The sequence below is a fragment of the Carcharhinus amblyrhynchos genome, unplaced genomic scaffold, assembly GCF_965287045.1.
Source record: "Carcharhinus amblyrhynchos unplaced genomic scaffold, sCarAmb.v2.hapA chromosome_245, whole genome shotgun sequence".
Taxonomy (NCBI): domain Eukaryota; kingdom Metazoa; phylum Chordata; class Chondrichthyes; order Carcharhiniformes; family Carcharhinidae; genus Carcharhinus; species Carcharhinus amblyrhynchos.
This window is the reverse complement of record NW_027649985.1, coordinates 20,697-38,118: the sequence shown is the minus strand read 5'-3', so window position 1 is coordinate 38,118 and position 17,422 is coordinate 20,697. Positions and strand designations below refer to the sequence as shown.

The window sequence follows — 17,422 nt, the reverse complement described above, 5'->3', positions numbered from 1 at the left end:
CAAAATGTCATGGACAAAGGGGATGTAAATGGTGGTGATAAGGGTGCTAATAGCTACCAGGATGATGGGTAGGATTGACAGAGTAAACGTCTTCCCCTCATGGGGCAATCCAGAACAAGAGATTGCGTGGCGGTAGATTTAAAACTAAGATGAGGAGGAAAGTTTAAGGTTTAATTATTAGTGTCACAAGTCAGCCTACATTAACACCGCAATGAAGTTTGTGTGAAAATCCCCTAGTCACCACACTCTGGCACCTGTTCAGGTCAATGCACCAAAGTTATTCCATATAAAGTTCATTTATTAGTGTCACAAATAGGTTTACATTAACACTGCAATGAAGTCACTGTGAAAATCCTCTAGTCACCACACTCTGGCACCTGTTCGGGTCAATGCACCTAACCACCTAGTCCCCCTGACGCTAAGGGACAATTTAGTATGGTCAATCCACCTAACCTACACACTTTTAACACTTTCACAGTCACTTCATTGCAGTAAGCCTTAATGGTGACACAAAATAAACAAACTTTAAACTTTAAATTGTCCCTTAGTGTTCAGAGATGTGTAGATTAGGTAGGTTGGCCAGGCTACATTGTCCCTTAGTCTCCAAAGATATGCAGGTTAGCTGGATTGTACACGCCAAATTCTCCCTTAGCGTAATCTGAACAGGCACTGGAGTGCAGCAACTAGGGGATTTTCACAGTAACTTCACTGCAGTGTTAATGTAAGCCTCACCTGTGACACTAATAAATAAATTTAAACTCAAAACTTAAACTTTACTGCAGCAGCATTGTTTTAAGTTTAAGTTCTGAGTTAAAGCTTATCTTTTAGTGTCACAAGTGAGACTTACATTAACACCGCAATGAAGTTACTGGGAAAAATCCCCCAGACGCCACACTCCGGCGCCTGTTCGGGTAATAGTGAGGGAGAATTTAGCACCCTAACCAGCACGTACTTTCGGACTCCGCACAGACAGTGACACAAGGGTTTTTTTTAATAAAGATCAACATTCAGGATGCCATTCACTGTCAGGGAAGAAGCCTCCCTACCTGTCGGGGGGGGGGGGGGGGGCGCAGATCGTCGACCGCTCGCCTGAGTGAACAAGATGGCGCCGCTCCTCCCAACGGGACAACCAACAACTGCCGGACAAAATGGCGGGAAAGAGCGCGCATGCTTCTGAAAGGGGGGGTGGGGCGGCGCATGCGTGGAGGGAGGGTGGGCGCTGGGCGACGTCACGACGTACGCGCGCATCCCCCCCTGGTGACGCCATGACGCAGCGTCAGCTGTTTCCCCGCCCCCGGCCCCACCCTTCCATCCGCCGCCGGCTTAGTGGTGGCCTTGACGGTTGTTGGCTTGGCGCGCTCTCTCTTCACGGGAAGCAGATTCCCCTTCACGCAAGAAAACATGTTTTATCATGTGAGCGGTTACAGTTTGTTTAACGGGTGTAAGTCGGGAGGGAGGTCGTTGTTTTTTTTATCTATATATCGTTCGTGGAGGGAGAAGAAAGGCGGCCGCGGACTCGGGGCGCCCGGTGGTGGGCGGTGATTTTCCACTTGACTGGCAGGCCCTCTCGACCTATCCGGAGCGGGAGGTGGGCGGTGACCGCGCCTGACTGACAGCCGTGCCGACCTATCAAGGCGGCGTCTGACGGTGACGTCGCTTGATTGGCAGGCGCCTACCTAGTCAGAACACCAGGTTAAAGTCCAGCAGGTTTATTTGGTAGTAAATGCCACTAGCTTTCGGAACACTTCTTCAGTCAGGTGAGTGGAGAGTTCTGACCACAAACAGGCCATATAAAAAGTCTGACAACACCAGGTTTGAGTCCAACCGACTTATTTGATAGTAAAGTCGCAAGCTTTCGAGGTTAAGCTCTTCTTCAGGTGAATGGAGAGTTCTGAGAAGAAGTGCTTAACCTCGAAAGCTTGTGAGTTTACTATCATATAAATCGGTTGGACTTAAACCTGGCGTTGTCAGACTTTTTACTGCGTTTACCCCAGTCCAACGCCGGCATATCCACATCATATAAAGGCACCCACAGTTTACAGAATATTGCCCACAATACTCCAAATGGGGTCTGACCAGAGCCTTATACAGCCTCAGAAGTACATCCCTAGCCCCCAACATTGCATTTACCTTCCCAACTGCTGACTGAACCTGCACGTTAACCTTAGGAGAACCTTGAACGAGGACTCCCTTTGTGTTTCTGATTTCCTAAGCATTTTCCCATTTAGAAAATAGTCTATGCCTCCATTCCTCTTTCCAAAGCGTGTAACTTCATACCTTTCCACATTGCATTCCATCTGCCACTTCTTTGCCCTCTCTTCTAACCTGTTTGATGAAGAGGGAAAAAAACAGTTAACATCTCAACTCAATGGCCCTTCTCACGCTTAATTAAGTTAAAAATTTATTTATTAGTGTCGCAAGTAGGCTTACATTAACACTGCAATTAAGTTACTGTGAGATTGCCCCTAGTCGTCACACTCCGCCATCTGTTTGGGTACACCTGGGGGGAGAATTTAGCATAGCTAATGCACCCTAACCAGCATGTCTTTCAGACTGTGGAAAGAAACCGGAGCACCCAGAGGAGACCCACGCAGACACGGGGAGAACGTGTAGACTCCGCACAGACAGTGACCCACGCAGACATGGGGAGAACGTGCAGACTCCGCACAGACAGTGACCCAAGCCAGGAATCGAACCTGCGCCACTGCCGTGAGGCAGCAGTGCTAGCCACTGTGTTGCCCGTACACATGATTAATTCCTAGCTAAAAATTTAAGATGTTGTGGCCGAGCCTCTCTTCCACCCTTCTTTGACCCCCAACTTCCCGCACTATTCTCACATTCCTCAATTCGACCTGTCCCACAAAATCTCGTCGTCTTAATCTTTAATTTACCGAGGGTTGCTAGAGGAGGGTACAAAACGGGAGGTCTGTTGTGTGTTAAAAGGCAAGTGACAAAGGGGACGAGGGTGCAAAGCAAAGGGAGATGGTAAGTGGAGCTAACCAAGAGGATGGATGAGGGTAGGATAGTGGATGTTGTTTATATAGACTTTAGCAAGGCCGCGTGGCAGGCTAGACTGGAAGGTTAAACTGCTTGGAATCCAGGGAGAGCTAGCAAATTGAATTCAAAATTGGCTCTATGGTAGGAAGCAGAGGGTGATTGATGGTTAAAAGTTGTATCTCAGACCGGAGGCCTGTGACTGGTGCTGTGTCTCAGATGTGTTAGAACCCTTCTTATTCATTATTGATATGAATGATTTGGATGTGAATGTACACAGCATGGTTAAGTTTGCTGATGAGACTAAATGAAGACTGTTGATAATGAAGAAGGCTATCAGAAATTATAGGGGGATCTCAGTTGGGGAAGTGGGCCGAGGATTGGCAAATGGACTCCAATCCAGATAAGTGTGAGGCGTTGCAGTTTTGAAAGTCAAACCTGGGTAGGACTTGTACAGTGAATGGGGGAGTGTTGGGGAACAGAGGGACCAAGGAGTACAAGTGTGTAGTTCATTGAGAGCAGTGTCTCAGATAGATAGAGTGGCAGATAGCACACTGGCCGCCTTCAGTCAGGGTATTGAGTATAGGAGTTGGGACATTGTTACAGTTGTATAAGTCATTGGTGAGGCCACACTTGGAGTATTGTGGACAATTTTGGTCAGATTTGTTATAGGAAAGACATTGGTAAATGAGAAAGAGTGCAGAGATTTACAAGGATGTTGCCAGGATGAGTGGGGCTGAGTTATAGGGAGAGATTGGCCAACCCAGGGCTTTATCCCTTGGAATGAGGGGTGACCTTTCTTGAGGTGTAGAAAATCATGATTTTCAAATCAGATAGGAGTAACACACTCATCATTTCCCCAGGGAAGGGGAATTGAAAACTAGGGGGCATAGGTTTAAGGTGAGAGGGGAAAGATTTAAAAGGGACCTGAATGGCAGCTTCTTCACCCAGAGGGTGGTGAGTGCATTGGAATGAGTTGTCAGAGAAAGTGGTTGAGGCAGATTCAAAAGCAACATTTAAGAAGCATTTAGATAAATACAAGAAAGGATCAGAGGGATGTGGGCCAAACACAGGCAATTGGGGCTAGCTGGGAGGACACCATGGTCGGCATGGACTGGTTGGGCCGAAGGGCCTGTTTCCATGCTCTATGACTCCATGTGAACAAGCAATGGGTCTCAAGGTGTGAGTGACAGTGGCAGAATCAGTACCCATGTTTTTGAAATGGTTTCCCTGTCCCACAGCCAGGAGGTCCTTTCCACGTGTGCTTAGTAGGGCTCTCAGCCATGTCTAACCCCCACCTCCTGGCTGAGGGAGGGCACCTGGATGATAAGAGAGCTGTCTACGGGAGTTTGCTGCAGAAACAGTGGGCATTCTATTTCCTAATACCTGGAACTGAACGTAGTTGAGGCCAAAACTTTGTCTGATCACTGAAATTGGCAATGCAGGTGGAGGAGGTAGTCAAGGAGGCATACGGCATGCTTGCCTTCATCGGCAGGGGCACTGAGTTTAAAAATTGGCAAGTCATGTTGCAGCTTTATAGAACCTTAGTTAGACCGCACATGGAATATAGTGTTCAATTGTGGTCACCACACTAGCAGAAGGATGTGGAGGCTTTGGAGAGGGCACAGAAAAGATTTACCAGGATGTTGCCTGGTACAGAGGGCATTAGCTATGAGGAGAGGTTGGAGAAACTTGGTTTGTTCTCACTGGAGTGACGGCGGTTGAGGGGAGACCTGATAGAGGTCTACAAAATTATGAGAGGCATGGGCAGAGTGGATAGCCAGAAGCTTTCTCCCCCAGGGTGGAAGAGTCAGTTACTAGGGGGGGCACAGGTTTAAGGTGCGAGGGGCAAGGTTTAAAGGAGATGTACGAGGCAGATTTTTTACACAGAGGGTGGTGGGTGCGTGGAACTCGCTGCCGGGAGAGGTAGTGGAAGCGGATATGGTAGTGATTCTTAAGGAGCGTCTTGACAAATACATGAATAGGATGGGAATAGAGGGATATGGTCCCTGGAAGGGTCGCGGGGTTTGAATTCAGTCGGGCAGCATGTTCGGTGCAGGCTTGGAGGGCCAAAGGGCCTATTCCTGTGCTGTAATTTTCTTTGCTCTTTGTTCTTTGATTTCAAGAAGAAATTCATAAGAAGTCTCGCAACACCAGGCTAAGGTCCCAACAGGTTTATTTGGTATCACGAGCTTTCGGAGCGCACTCCTTCCTCAGGTGACTCGCCGGAACTGCGCTCCGAAGGCTCGTGATACCAAATAAACCTGTTGGACTTCAACCTGGCGTTGTGAGACTTCTTACTGTGCCCTTCCCAGTCTAATGCTGGCATTTCCACATCAAGAAGGAATTAGATATCGCTCTTGGGGCTAAAGGGATTGAGGGATGTGGGGGTAAAGGGTGGGGGGGGAAATCAGCATATTGAATTTGATGATCATATTGAATGGTGGAGCAGACTTGAAGGGCTGAGTGGCCTCCCCCTGCTTCTAGTTTCCATGAGTGACGCTAACTCGGGGAATGTTCCATTCCAGTGAAATTCCAGCCCCTGTTAAATATTTGTGCTTTCCTCTGATATGTTTTAGATTTCCCTGGAGCACGAGATTCTGCTGCATCCTCGGTATTTTGGCCCGAACCTGCTCAACACCGTCAAACAGAAGCTGTTCACAGAAGTTGAGGGAACCTGCACTGGAAAGTGAGTGACAAGCAGCAACGATGAACCCGGTGGCACAGTGGGGGTTAGCACTGCTGCCTCACAGCGCCAGGGACCCGGGTTCGATTCCCGGCTTGGGTCACTGTCTGTGTGGAGTCTGCACGTTCTCCCCGTGTCTGCATGGGTTTCCTCCGGGTGCTCCGGTTTCCCTCCCACAGTCCAAAAGATGTGCAAGTTAGGTGGATTGGCCATGCTAAATTCTCCCTCAGTGTACCTGAACAGGCACCGGAGTGTGGCAACTAGGGGAATTTCACAGTAACTTTGTTGCAGTGTTAATGTAAACCGACTTGTGACAGTAGTAAATAAATATTAAACTTTATTTCTTATGTTTCCCTCTCATCCTCCACCCTTTCCCACATGAACGTCCTCACTCCTTGTTGCACAGCCTTTGTCACAATGCCACAGCGGTTAGCACTGCTGCCTCACAGCGCCAGGGGATCCGGGTTCGATTCTCGGCTTGGGTCACTGTCTCTGTGGGGTCTGCGCATTCTCCCTGTGTCTGCGTGGGTTTCCTCCGGGTGCTCTGGTTTCCTCCCACAGTCCAGAGATGTGCAGGTTAGGGTGGATTGGCCATGCTAAATTGTCCCTTTAGTGTCCAAAGATGTGCAGGTTAGGTGGATGGGCTGTGCTAAATTGTCAATTTTCATGTCAGGGGGATGTGTTAGGGTACATGTATGGGATTATGGGGAGATTGCCTGGGTGGAATTGTGCTCGGTGCACACTCAATGGGCCAAATGGCCGCCTCCTGCACTGTAGAATCGTACAATTCTCTGCTAAGCAAGCTCCATTTTAACATTCACACGCAATCATGAACCCAGAATCTGTGCCCCTCCACCGTGGCCTGTTTATTATCGTGCTTTTCTAGCCAGTTGCTGCGATGATTCCCACCCTCTCACCTTCTTCCTTTCTTGGGACCTAGGCATTTCAGGAATTATAGAATCCCTGTATTGCAGAAGGAGGCCATTTGGCCCATCGAGTCTGCCCCGACCACAATCCCACCCAGGCCCTATCCCCGTAACCCCACATGTTTACCCTGCTAATCCCCCCAGCATTAAGGGGCAATTTAGCACGGCCAATCCACCTAACCAGCATGTCTTTCAGAGTGTGGGAGGAAACCCTCACAAACATGGGGAGAATGTGCAAACTCCACACAGACAGTGACCCAAGCAGGGAATCGAACCCAGGTCCCTGGTGCTGTGAGACAGCAGTGCTAACCACTGTGCCACCATGCCGCCCAGTTCATTGCTCGAGCGTCAGCCGTGGATCGGACCACCACCTCTGACTCAACAAGTTCCTGGTCCAAGTCCGTGGGCCTGAGCACCCCAAAAAGACCAAGGCTGATGCCCTCTGTTACGGTACTGTGGGAGGGCTGCACTGTCACAGGTGCCGCCTTTTGGAGGAGCCATTATTTGAGGCCCCTTCTCCCTGCTCAGGGCTGCTGATTTTGATTTGATTTATTATCGTCACGTGTTTTGGGATACAGTGAAAAATATTGTTTCTTGCGCGCTATACAGACAAAGCATACCGTTCATAGAGAAGGAAAGGGAGAGTGCAGAATGTAGTGTTAAAGCTAGGGTGTAGAGAAAGATCAGCTTGATGCGAGGTAGGCCCATTCAGTGGTCTGACAGCAGCAGGGAAGAAGCTGTTCTTGAGTCGGTCGGTACGTGACCTCAGACTTTTGTGTCTTTTTCCCACCTACTCCTATCTTCTATGTCTAAAGCAGTGGGCCGAATGGCCGCCTCCTTGTGCCTGTACTGTTCACCAGCCATCAAGCATCAAAACAGACCTGATGCATTTGCTCCAAAACCATTGGGAGAGGTGTACTGGGATACAGTGATTGCACCGTCTGCGTCCCAGTCGGAATCTTGCATGTCCTAAGCTAGTAACCCTTTTAATTGATGTGATCTCCCCACAGGTACGGTTTTGTCATTGCCGTCACCACCATAGACAACATTGGAGCTGGAGTGATTCAGCCAGGGAGGGGATTTGTACTCTACCCAGTCAAATACAAGGCTATCGTCTTCCGGCCATTTAAGGGGGAGGTGGTCGATGCTGTGGTCACTCAGGTCAACAAGGTAAGAAGCCGTTCTTCGGTTTTGCCTTCAAAGGGATATCAGCGCTGCCTGCCCCTCAGTCAGAAAGTTGTAGATTCAACACCCACCATAAGGTGGAAACTCTGTAGCTGATGATCCATTGTAGGAATTGCCTTTTCACCTAGAAACAAAAATCCATTAGCTCTCTCCTAAATTAACAAGACATGGCTAAAATGAGTAATCATCCTGCTTTCCCAGCATCTGAGCTGAATGTTTGCCAGACATACTGACTGCCTGTAGGAAAAAAACTGAATTCTAAAACATTCCCCTTAAACATCAAATACATCAATGGTACAGTATTATCACAAAGTTAAGCGTCACTCCCTGTGTAACTGTACAGAGTCACTGTTTATTCAGCATGGTAAGGATCACTCCCTGTGTAACTGTACTGAGACACTGTTTATTCAGCAGGGTAAGGATCGCTCACTGTGTAACTGTACAGAGTCACTGTTTATTCAGCAGGGTAAGGATCACTCACTGTAACTGTACAGAGTCACTGTTTATTCAGCAGGGTAAGGATCGCTCACCATGTAACTGTACAGAGTCACTGTTTATTCAGCAGGGTAAGGATCACTCACTGTGTAACTATTCAGATACTTTATTCAGCAGGGTAAGGATCACTCGCTGTGTAACTGTACAGAGTCACTGTTTATTCAGCAGGGTAAGGATCACTCACTGTAACTGCACAGAGTTCCTGTTAGTTTGATTGGATTTCTTTTCTGTCACAGGTTGGACTTTTCACAGAGATCGGGCCCATGTCCTGTTTCATCTCCAGACACGTGAGTTGCAATGTTTAAAACACCTCCTCTTTGGTGACAGTGCTTTCGTTGCTGTGGGAATCCAGGCACTGGGATTAAAATCCCAGCCCGACAGCTTGAGAAAGCAAATTCTGTGCATTTCCTTTAAAATAAAAGAAACCTGAACCATGTATAAATAAAGTTTGGGGGGGGGCGGGGGGTGCGGCAATAGTGACCATAGGCTGTCAGATAGTCATGGAACAGTTCACAATATGTCAACACTATAGATAAGAAAGCTAAAGGTGTCCCCCGGTGCCTCTACCTTCTCTGAAGACCAAGGAAATTTGGCGTGTCCACTAAGACTCTCATCAACTTTTACAGATGCACCATAGAAAGCATTCTTTCTGGTTGTATCACAGCTTGGTATGAGTTCCTGCTCTGCGCAAGACCGCAAGGAACTACAAAAGGTCGTGAATGTAGCCCAATCCATCATGCAAACCAGCCTCCCATCCACATCCGGGGTGCGTGGGGGTCCTTGATTATGCCGGCTGCTTTTCCCGAGGCAGCGGGAAGTGTAGACAGAGTCAGTGGATGAGAGGCTGGTTTGCGTGATGGATTGGGCTACATTCACAACCCTTTGTAGTTCCTTGCGGTCTTGGGCAGAGCAGGAGCCCAGACCTAGCTGTGATACAACCAGAAAGGATGCTTTCTATGGGGCATCTGTAAAAGTTGGTGAGAGTCGTAGCGTCAGTAAGAGTGGTGTCCTCTGCTGACCAGCAGTGGTGATGGAAAGGCATCTATTAGTGGAGGAACCTCCAGGGGACTCAGTTACACTTATTAACAGGAGGTGTGTTGTCTTCAGTGTGGTGCTGGGGTAATCTTTTGAAAGCTTTACATCTCTCTACCACATCATCTGAGGCATCAAGACCACTGCAGAGCTTTAGGACCGACCCACTGGCTGTGGGTTGCGTATAACCTGTCACACATCCATCTCTGCAGCACGGTGATACACTGGTTAGCACTGCTGCCTCTCCGCGCCGGGGATACGGGTTCAATTCCCAGCTCGGGGTCACCGTCTGTGCAGAGTCTTCATGTTCTCTCCGCGTCTGCGTGAGTTTCCTCCGGGTGTTCCGGTTTCCTCCCACAGTCCAAAGATGTGCAGGTTAGGTGGATTGGCCATGCTAAATTGCTCCTTAGTGTCCAAAGATGTGTAGGTTAGGTGGATTGGCCATGCTAAATTGTCCCTTAGTGTCCAAAGATGTACAGGTTAGGTGGATTGGCCATGCTAAATTGTCCCTTAGTGTCCAAAGATGTACAGGTTAGGTGGATTGGCCATGATAAATTGTCCCTTAGTGTCCAAAGATGTACAGGTTAGGTGGATTGGCCATGATAAATTGTCCCTTAGTGTCCAAAGATGTACAGGTTAGGTGGATTGGCCATGATAAATTGCCCCTTAGTGTCCAAAGATGTACAGGTTAGGTGGATTGGCCATGATAAATTGTCCCTTAGTGTCCAAAGATGTGCAGGTTAGGTGGATTGGCCATGCTAAATTGCCTCTTAGTGTCCAAAGATGTACAGGTTAGGTGGATTGGCCATGCTAAATTGCTCCTTAGTGTCCAAAGATGTGCAGGTTAGGTGGATTGGCCATGCTAAAATTGCCCCTCATTGTCCCCAGATGTGCAAGTGAGAGAGATTAGTCGTGGAAAATGTGCGAGGTTACAGGATTGGGCAAGAGAAAGGGCCTGAGTTAGTTGCTCTGTCAGAGAACCGGTGGGCTGAATGGCCTCTTCTGCACTGAGGATTTTATAGTCCTGTAATAACGGCAGGGAGATACTAAGTAGAGAGACGTGAGCATAAACCTCATCCCTCTCTGCCAGGGCAGGCACATTTATATATGGATCTCCGGTATAAAAATCCCTGTGTTGGGTGAAGAGAGTGCCGAGGGGCTCCACGGTCTCGGCAGCCTCCTGATGGATCGGAGGCCAGCAGAATGCCGCTCCCCCTCGAGGCTCGCTGGGCCTCGGGATTCAGTCCCCTTGGGGGTGGGTGTAAAACTGAGGGGGATTTGATGCTAAACCTTTCACTGTCCTCTCTTCCCTCCTAGTCTATCCCGTCGGAAATGGAGTTCGATCCCAATTCCAACCCTCCCTGTTACAAGACCAGTGATGAGGTATGTCCGCAGCTTGGAGGGTCACAGTTCATGTTGAGTAATCGGTGCAGGGCCAGTTTGTGAAGTGTGAGCCCTTGTCTCGATCATCAGTCACTTTACAGCCTCACCTACGCCTTGGCCCCCTCCCAGCGGCCGATCCCTCTCTCTCCCTCGTACATCTATGTGTGAAATTTAAATAGAAGGTCCACCACGGTCCCAGACGGACCATAGGCTGCTCTCCCCTCTTTGAGGGGAGTGGAGTTGACTGGCGGTGATTTTAACCTGCTTCCTTCTGGTACCCTCCCTCTTAAGATTACCGGCTCCACACTCAGCAGTCATTCTCGTGCACCATTTCCTATCCATACCCTCACTCAGCCTTTTTCCACCTGATTAACGTTGCCCAGCTTCTCCCGGCCCAGTCTCTCCAGCTGATTCATGTTTTTAACTCAGAATTCGGCTCCATCAGAGCACTCCTGGCGTTCACCCTCCTGAAGCTTCAAGCCATCAAAAACTCTGCATTTCTTCATTTAAGATTCTCGTTCTTACCCTCACGTACCTCCCTGTCCCTGTAACCACCTACATCCCCTCTACCTTAAAACCTCCTCCAATGTGTACGACCGTCTCTATCTCTGTAACCTCCTCCAGCCCTTACACCCCCTCCCTATCACTTTAACCCCCTCCACCCCTTATACCCCTCTCTATCTCTGTAACCTCCTCCAGCCCCTACACCCCCTCCCTATCTCTGTAACCTCCTCCAGCCCCTACACCCCCTCCCTATCTCTGTAACCCTCCTACACCCCCTCCCTGTCTCTGTAACCTCCTCCAGCCCCCTACACCCCCTCCCTATCTCTGTAACCTCCTCCAGCCCCTACACCCCCTCCCTATCTCTGTAACCTCCTCCAGCCCCTACACCCCCTCCCTATCTCTGTAACCCTCCTACACCCCCTCCCTATCTCTGTAACCTCCTCCAGCCCCTACACCCCTTCCCTATCTCTGTAACCTCCTCCAGCCCCTACAACCCCTTCCTTTCTCTTTAACCCTCTCCATCCCCAATACCCCTCCCTATCTCTAAAACCTCTTCCAGCCCCTACACTTCTCCCTATCTCTGTCATCTCCTCCAACCTCTACAACCATCCCTATCTCTTTAACCCCCTCCGTCCCTTATATCCCTCCCTATCTCTGACACCTCATCCAGCCCCCTACACCCCCTCCCTATCTCTCTAACCTCCTCCAGACGCCACAACCCTCCCAGATCTGTGCATTCCCTCCAACTCTGGCCTCCCATGCGTCCCCCATTTTATCCATGTGCCTCCACGTCGCTTTGCTTTATAACTCCCCCGGGAAGCGCCTCGGGGTTGGGGGGGGGGGGGGGGGGTCACTTTGCATCATTCGGAGTGCTGTTGAGATTATAAACTGTCGGTGTTAGCCAAGGCTGCCGAACTCTGAGTGTAAACACGGGCCTCCCCGCTCTGTGTGTGTGTTCGCAGGACATTGTTATCCAGCAGGATGACGAAATTCGACTGAAGGTGGTCGGAACCAGAGTGGACAAAAACGACATTGTGAGTACAGGACCCGAGCGTTCGCAGACTGTATAATTCCCCCAACCTATCCACTGATGTGTCTGAGCCTGGGCTGTGATCCCCTCACCCACTGGGAGAACGAGGAGAAATATTTCGGCAGGATTTTATTCCTTGTCGCCCCCGAGAAGTTTTAAAGTTATTTTCATTCGGTTGTTAATATATTGAGTCGCTCGAACCCAAAAGAGAAAACACTGGAAAATCTCAGCAGGTCTCAAATCCCTCCTGCCCCGACACTCCCTCCCTATCTCTGTAACCTCCTCCTGCCCCTACACTCCCTCCCTATCTCTGTAACCTCCTCCAGCCCCCTACACCCCCTCCCTATCTCTGTAACCTCCTCCAGCCCCTACACTCCCTCCCTATCTCTGTAACCTCCTCCAGCCCCCTACACCCCCTCCCTATCTCTGTAACCTCCTCCAGCCCCTACACTCCCTCCATATCTCTGTAACCTCCTCCAGCCCCTACACCCCCTCCCTATCTCTGTAACCTCCTCCAGCCCCCTACACCCCCTCCCTATCTCTGTAACCTCCTCCAGCCCCCTACACCCCCTCCCTATCTCTGTAACCTCCTCCAGCCCCCTACACCCCCTCCCTATCTCTGTAACCTCCTCCAGCCCCTACACCCCCTCCCTATCTCTGTAACCTCCTCCAGCCCAGCACTCCTTCCCTATTTAACCTCCTCCAGTCCCTACACCCCTCCCTATATCTCTGAAACCTCCTCCAGTTCCTACACCCCCTCCCTATCTCTGTAACTTCCTCCAGTCCCCACACCCTACCTATACTTGTAACGTCCTCCGGCCCCTACAATCGTCCCTATCTCTGTAAACTCCTCCGGCCCCTACACCCCCTTCCTATCTCTTAACCTACTCCAGCTCCCTATACCCCCTCCCTATCTCTGTAACCAGCTCCAGCCCCCTACATCCCTCCCTATCTCTAACCTCCTCTGGCCCCTACACCCCCTCCCTATCTCTAACCTCCTCCAGCCCCCTACACCCCCTCCCTATCTCTGTAACCTCCTCCAGCCTGAGATTTTGCTGAGGTTTTACCAAGTCTCTTGCGTGCTCCCTCGCCCCAGATGAACCCACGCACCATTATGAATTAGCCGGTAGGTGTGCGGCAGGTAGGTTCTGGTCTCCTTGTCTGAAAAAGAAGAATTCTCATCCCATTCCCCGTTACGTTCTGACGAATGCTGCCGGAAGACTATCCGTGCGTGAGGATGTCTGTGAAGTGTGTGGCAGGAGGGAGGCAAAAGCCATTTTCACTTGGCACGGCGAGTTGTTGTGATCCTGAACACGCTGCCGGAAAGAAGCAGGTTGCATGGGGACCTGGCGTAGACCCAAAGGGGAATGTCCACAGAGCTGTGAGGAGCAGGGGTGGGGGGGGGTGGACTGAGTTTAACACTCAGGTGTGACCAGTGCCTTCTCCACTGTGAGATTCCCAACAGGACCAGGTCCTCCGCACACAACTCTGCCAGTACTCTGGAGAAGGTGGCAGGATCCTGGGGTGGGGGGCTAGTGGTGTGTGTCATGGCGATGGTGAGGCGGGTGGGGAGGAATCCCTGTGTTTTTCACACACCCGTTTGTTCAGAGCTCTGATAACCTGCTCTCTTCTCATTCTCTCCCTTCCAGTTTGCGATTGGCTCTCTGATGGATGACTATCTGGGTAAGTGTGTCTGCCTCATGGTGTGGGGCGGACGGGTTGTCTGCCTCGGGGTGGGGGTGCTTGGCGTGGAGTGGGCGGGTGTGCCTGCCTTAGGGCGTGGGGCAGGGGATGCCTGGCACGTGCCTCTGCCTTGGGGGGGGTAGGCTGGGGCTGCTTGGCAGGGGTGCCTGGTGTGGGGCGGGCGTTGCCTGGCGCAGGCCAGGCGGGTGTGTGTGCCTTGGGGGCGGGTTGGGGTGGGGGTGCCTGGCGTGGGCTGGGCGGGTGTGTCTGCCTCGGGGGCGGGGTGCCTGGCACAGGGCAGGTGCATCTGCCTCAGGGCATGGTGCGGGGGGCTTCCTGGTGTGGGGCAAGCGGGTATGTCTGTCACGGGTCGGGCGGTGTTGACTGTTGTCTTTGCCCCTCCCTCGCTCAGTGGGCATCTTCAGACCAGATTACCCCATGTAGGGAGTCACAGCTGAGGCTGAACACCCAGGGACCCAGGGGTGAACTAGGTACTTTGGTGGGGCGGGGGGCGGGTGGTGTGGAATGATTGTGATGAGGGTAGCCTTATCCTTCAGTGCCCAATATGTTAGGAAAGCCTTAATTTGATTTGATTTATTATTGTCACATGTATTGGGATACAGTGAAAAGTATTGTTCCTTGCGCGCTATACAGACAAAGCATGCCGTTCATAGAGAAGGAAAGGAGAGGCTACAGTCACAGCTAGGGTGTAGAGAAAGATCAGTTTAATGTTTGATTTATTATTGTCACATGTACTGGGACACAGTGAAAAGTATTGTTTCTTCCACGTTATGCCGACAAAGCATACCGTTCATAGAGTACACGGGGGAGAAGGAAGGGAGAGGGTGTAGAATGTAGTGTTGCAGTCACAGCTAGGGTGTAGAGAAAGATCAACTTAGTGAGAAATAGGTCCATTCAAAAGTCTGTGGAAAAGGGCCTGGGTGGGATTATTATCGATGTGCCAAATGGCCTCCTTCTGCATGGTAGGGATTCTATGATTCATATGTGTTCTCAGACTTTTGTATCTTTTCCCCGATGGAAGAAGGTGGAAGAGAGAGTGGGCGGGGGGGTCCTTGATTATGCCGGCTGTTTTTCCCCGAGGCAGCGGGAAGTGTAGACGGAGTCAATGGATGGGAGGCTGGTTTGTGTGATGGGACTGGGCTACATTCACCACCCTTTTGTAGTTCCTTGTGGTCTTGGGCAGAGCAGGAGCCCAGACCAAGCTGTGATGCATTGGAAAGGTTGTATCTCTCAATGTTGATAATTAAGGGGCGTCTGGACAAATACATGTGGGAATAGAGAGATTTGGTCCCCAGAAGGATAGGGGGTTTTAGTTCTGTCGGGCAGCATGGTTGGTGCAGGCTCAGAGGGCCAAAGGGCCTGTTCCTGTGCTGTAATTTTCTTTGTTTAAGTCTCTCCACATTTAACCAGCATTGAAAGGTGACTGGGGAAAGACTGTGGGCCGTGCAGAGGGACCGGGTTAACTAACAAGGGGGCCATACATGGTGCCTGAAGCAATAACGCTGGCCTTAGCCTTGGAGAGAGAGGAGGGGGTGGATCTGTTGTTTTATACACCCTGGCCTCCAGTGACTAAACCTCCAACTACCTTCCTCCTTTCAGGACTCGTGAGTTAAGCTGACCGACGACCCTCCAGAGCTGGCGTGAGGAGCAGGCACCACCGGAAGATAACCCCTCGTCACCGTGCGCGCTTCTGGAATATCACCGTGTCTGCTCGCTGGGAGCCAGGCTGCAATGAGGACTGAGCCAAAACTCGCTGTCTTTTTGAGCAGGGCTGGTGAATCGATGGGGTGGGTTTGGCCGTGGCAGGGTACACACCCTACCTCCTGCCCCTCCGAACCGACCAGCTCCTAAACCAAGATTTTTTTAAAAAAAAACTAAACAGCTGCGGACACTGGAAATCCGGAATAACATCAGAAAGTGCTGGAGAAAGCTCAGCAGGTCTGGCTGTGTCTGTGAAACCTGCTCTTGAATCTACGTGACTCCTCTTTGGAGTTGAACAACTCTTCACAGCTCTGAGGAAGAGCTAGAGACTTCCATTTGGTTTTTCTCTCTCTCCACAGACACTGCCCGGCCTGTTGAACATTTCCAGCATTTTCTGCTTTCGTATCCGCCCCGGATAAGAGAACTGTTGCCTCACAGCGTCAGGGACCCGGGTTCAATTCCCGGCTTGGGTCACTGTCTGTGTGGAGTCTGCACATTCTCCCCGTGTCTGCAGGGGTTTCCTCTGGGTGCTCCAGTTCCTTCCCATAGTCCAAAGATGAGCAGGTTAGGTGGATTGGCTGTGCTAAACTGCCCCTTAGTGCCCAAAGATGTGCAGGTTAGGTGGATTGACCATGCTAAATTGCCCCTTAATATTGGGGGACATGTAGGGGTAAATACATTAGTTGCAGGAATAGGGCCTAGGTGGGATTGTTGTCAGTGTGGGCCGAATGGCCTCCTTCTGCATTGCAGGGATTCTATGATTCCAGCACCCTAACGACATCGTCCAATCAATGACCACTTGCACCCCAACTCTTGTAGGATTTACCTCAGTGAGTGGCGATTGGCTTTCCTGCCATCTGCCCCAAATACACCTCCGTTTTGGTGAGTATTTTAAGTTTAAACTTTATTTCTTAGTGTCACCAGTCGCCTTACGTTAACACGGCAACTGTGAAAATCCCCTAGTTCCCTCCTGTTCATTGGTAAATCTTGGGCGTAGGAGTTATCACCGCGAGGATTGATGTCCTGGCGTCTTGCTGCTGAAGATGAGTGGAGATTTATGATTCCCGAGTTTGGAGAAAGTCCCTGTGATGAATATTCTGTGTGATGTTTTGTGTTTGTATATAATCATGTGCCTAGATAGTCAGGCTAAGCAGTACCAGTTAATCTGGGAACCTGGTGTCTTGTTTTGTGTTTGTTTTTTAATGTTGCGAATCAGGATTCACTTCCTTCCATGTTATGTTCAGCTGATTGTTAACCACAAAAGTTAAACACCACATTGAAATTAAACTGATTTACAAAACAGTGCGGTGTGGAAAGTAACACCAGCTCGTTATTCAGTCTGCTAGAAATAACATACATACAGGAAATTAAACCGTCGGGACAGTGGGTTTTACCACCCACCAGGAGTTCATTCTCTCTCTGTTCACTGAATCGCTGTGATTTTTGCAAGAAAACACAGATCTTTGTTTGAAGGACGGCCGACACTGTTTCAACCGGTGGGACAGGTCTGTCACTGTGTAACACTAGGGTACAGTGCTGGTGGGGACGGGTCTGTCGATGTGTAACACTAGGGTACAGTGCTGGTGGGGACGGGTCTGTCGCTGTATAACACTGGGGTGCAGTACTGGTGGGGACGGGTCTGTCGCTGTATAACACTAGGGTACAGTGCTGGTGGGGACGGGTCTGTCGCTGTATAACACTGGGGTGCAGTACTGGTGGGGACGGGTCTGTCGCTGCGCAACATTGGGGTACAGGTCTGTGACTGTATAACACTGGGGTACA

General features: G+C 50.3%; 1 protein-coding gene across 1 annotated transcript; it reads left to right on the top strand.

Moving 5' to 3' along the window:
* The first annotated feature begins 1,319 nt into the window (after positions 1–1,319).
* polr2g (RNA polymerase II subunit G) lies at positions 1,320–16,940 on the top strand. The gene is made up of 8 exons (XM_080183317.1): positions 1,320–1,413; positions 5,574–5,683; positions 7,617–7,776; positions 8,523–8,573; positions 10,636–10,701; positions 12,168–12,239; positions 13,885–13,918; positions 15,539–16,940. The coding sequence occupies exons 1-8, from the start codon at positions 1,402–1,404 to the stop codon at positions 15,550–15,552; spliced, it is 519 nt and encodes a 172-aa protein (XP_080039443.1). The 5' UTR covers positions 1,320–1,401; the 3' UTR covers positions 15,553–16,940.
* Positions 16,941–17,422: the final 482 nt, after the last annotated feature.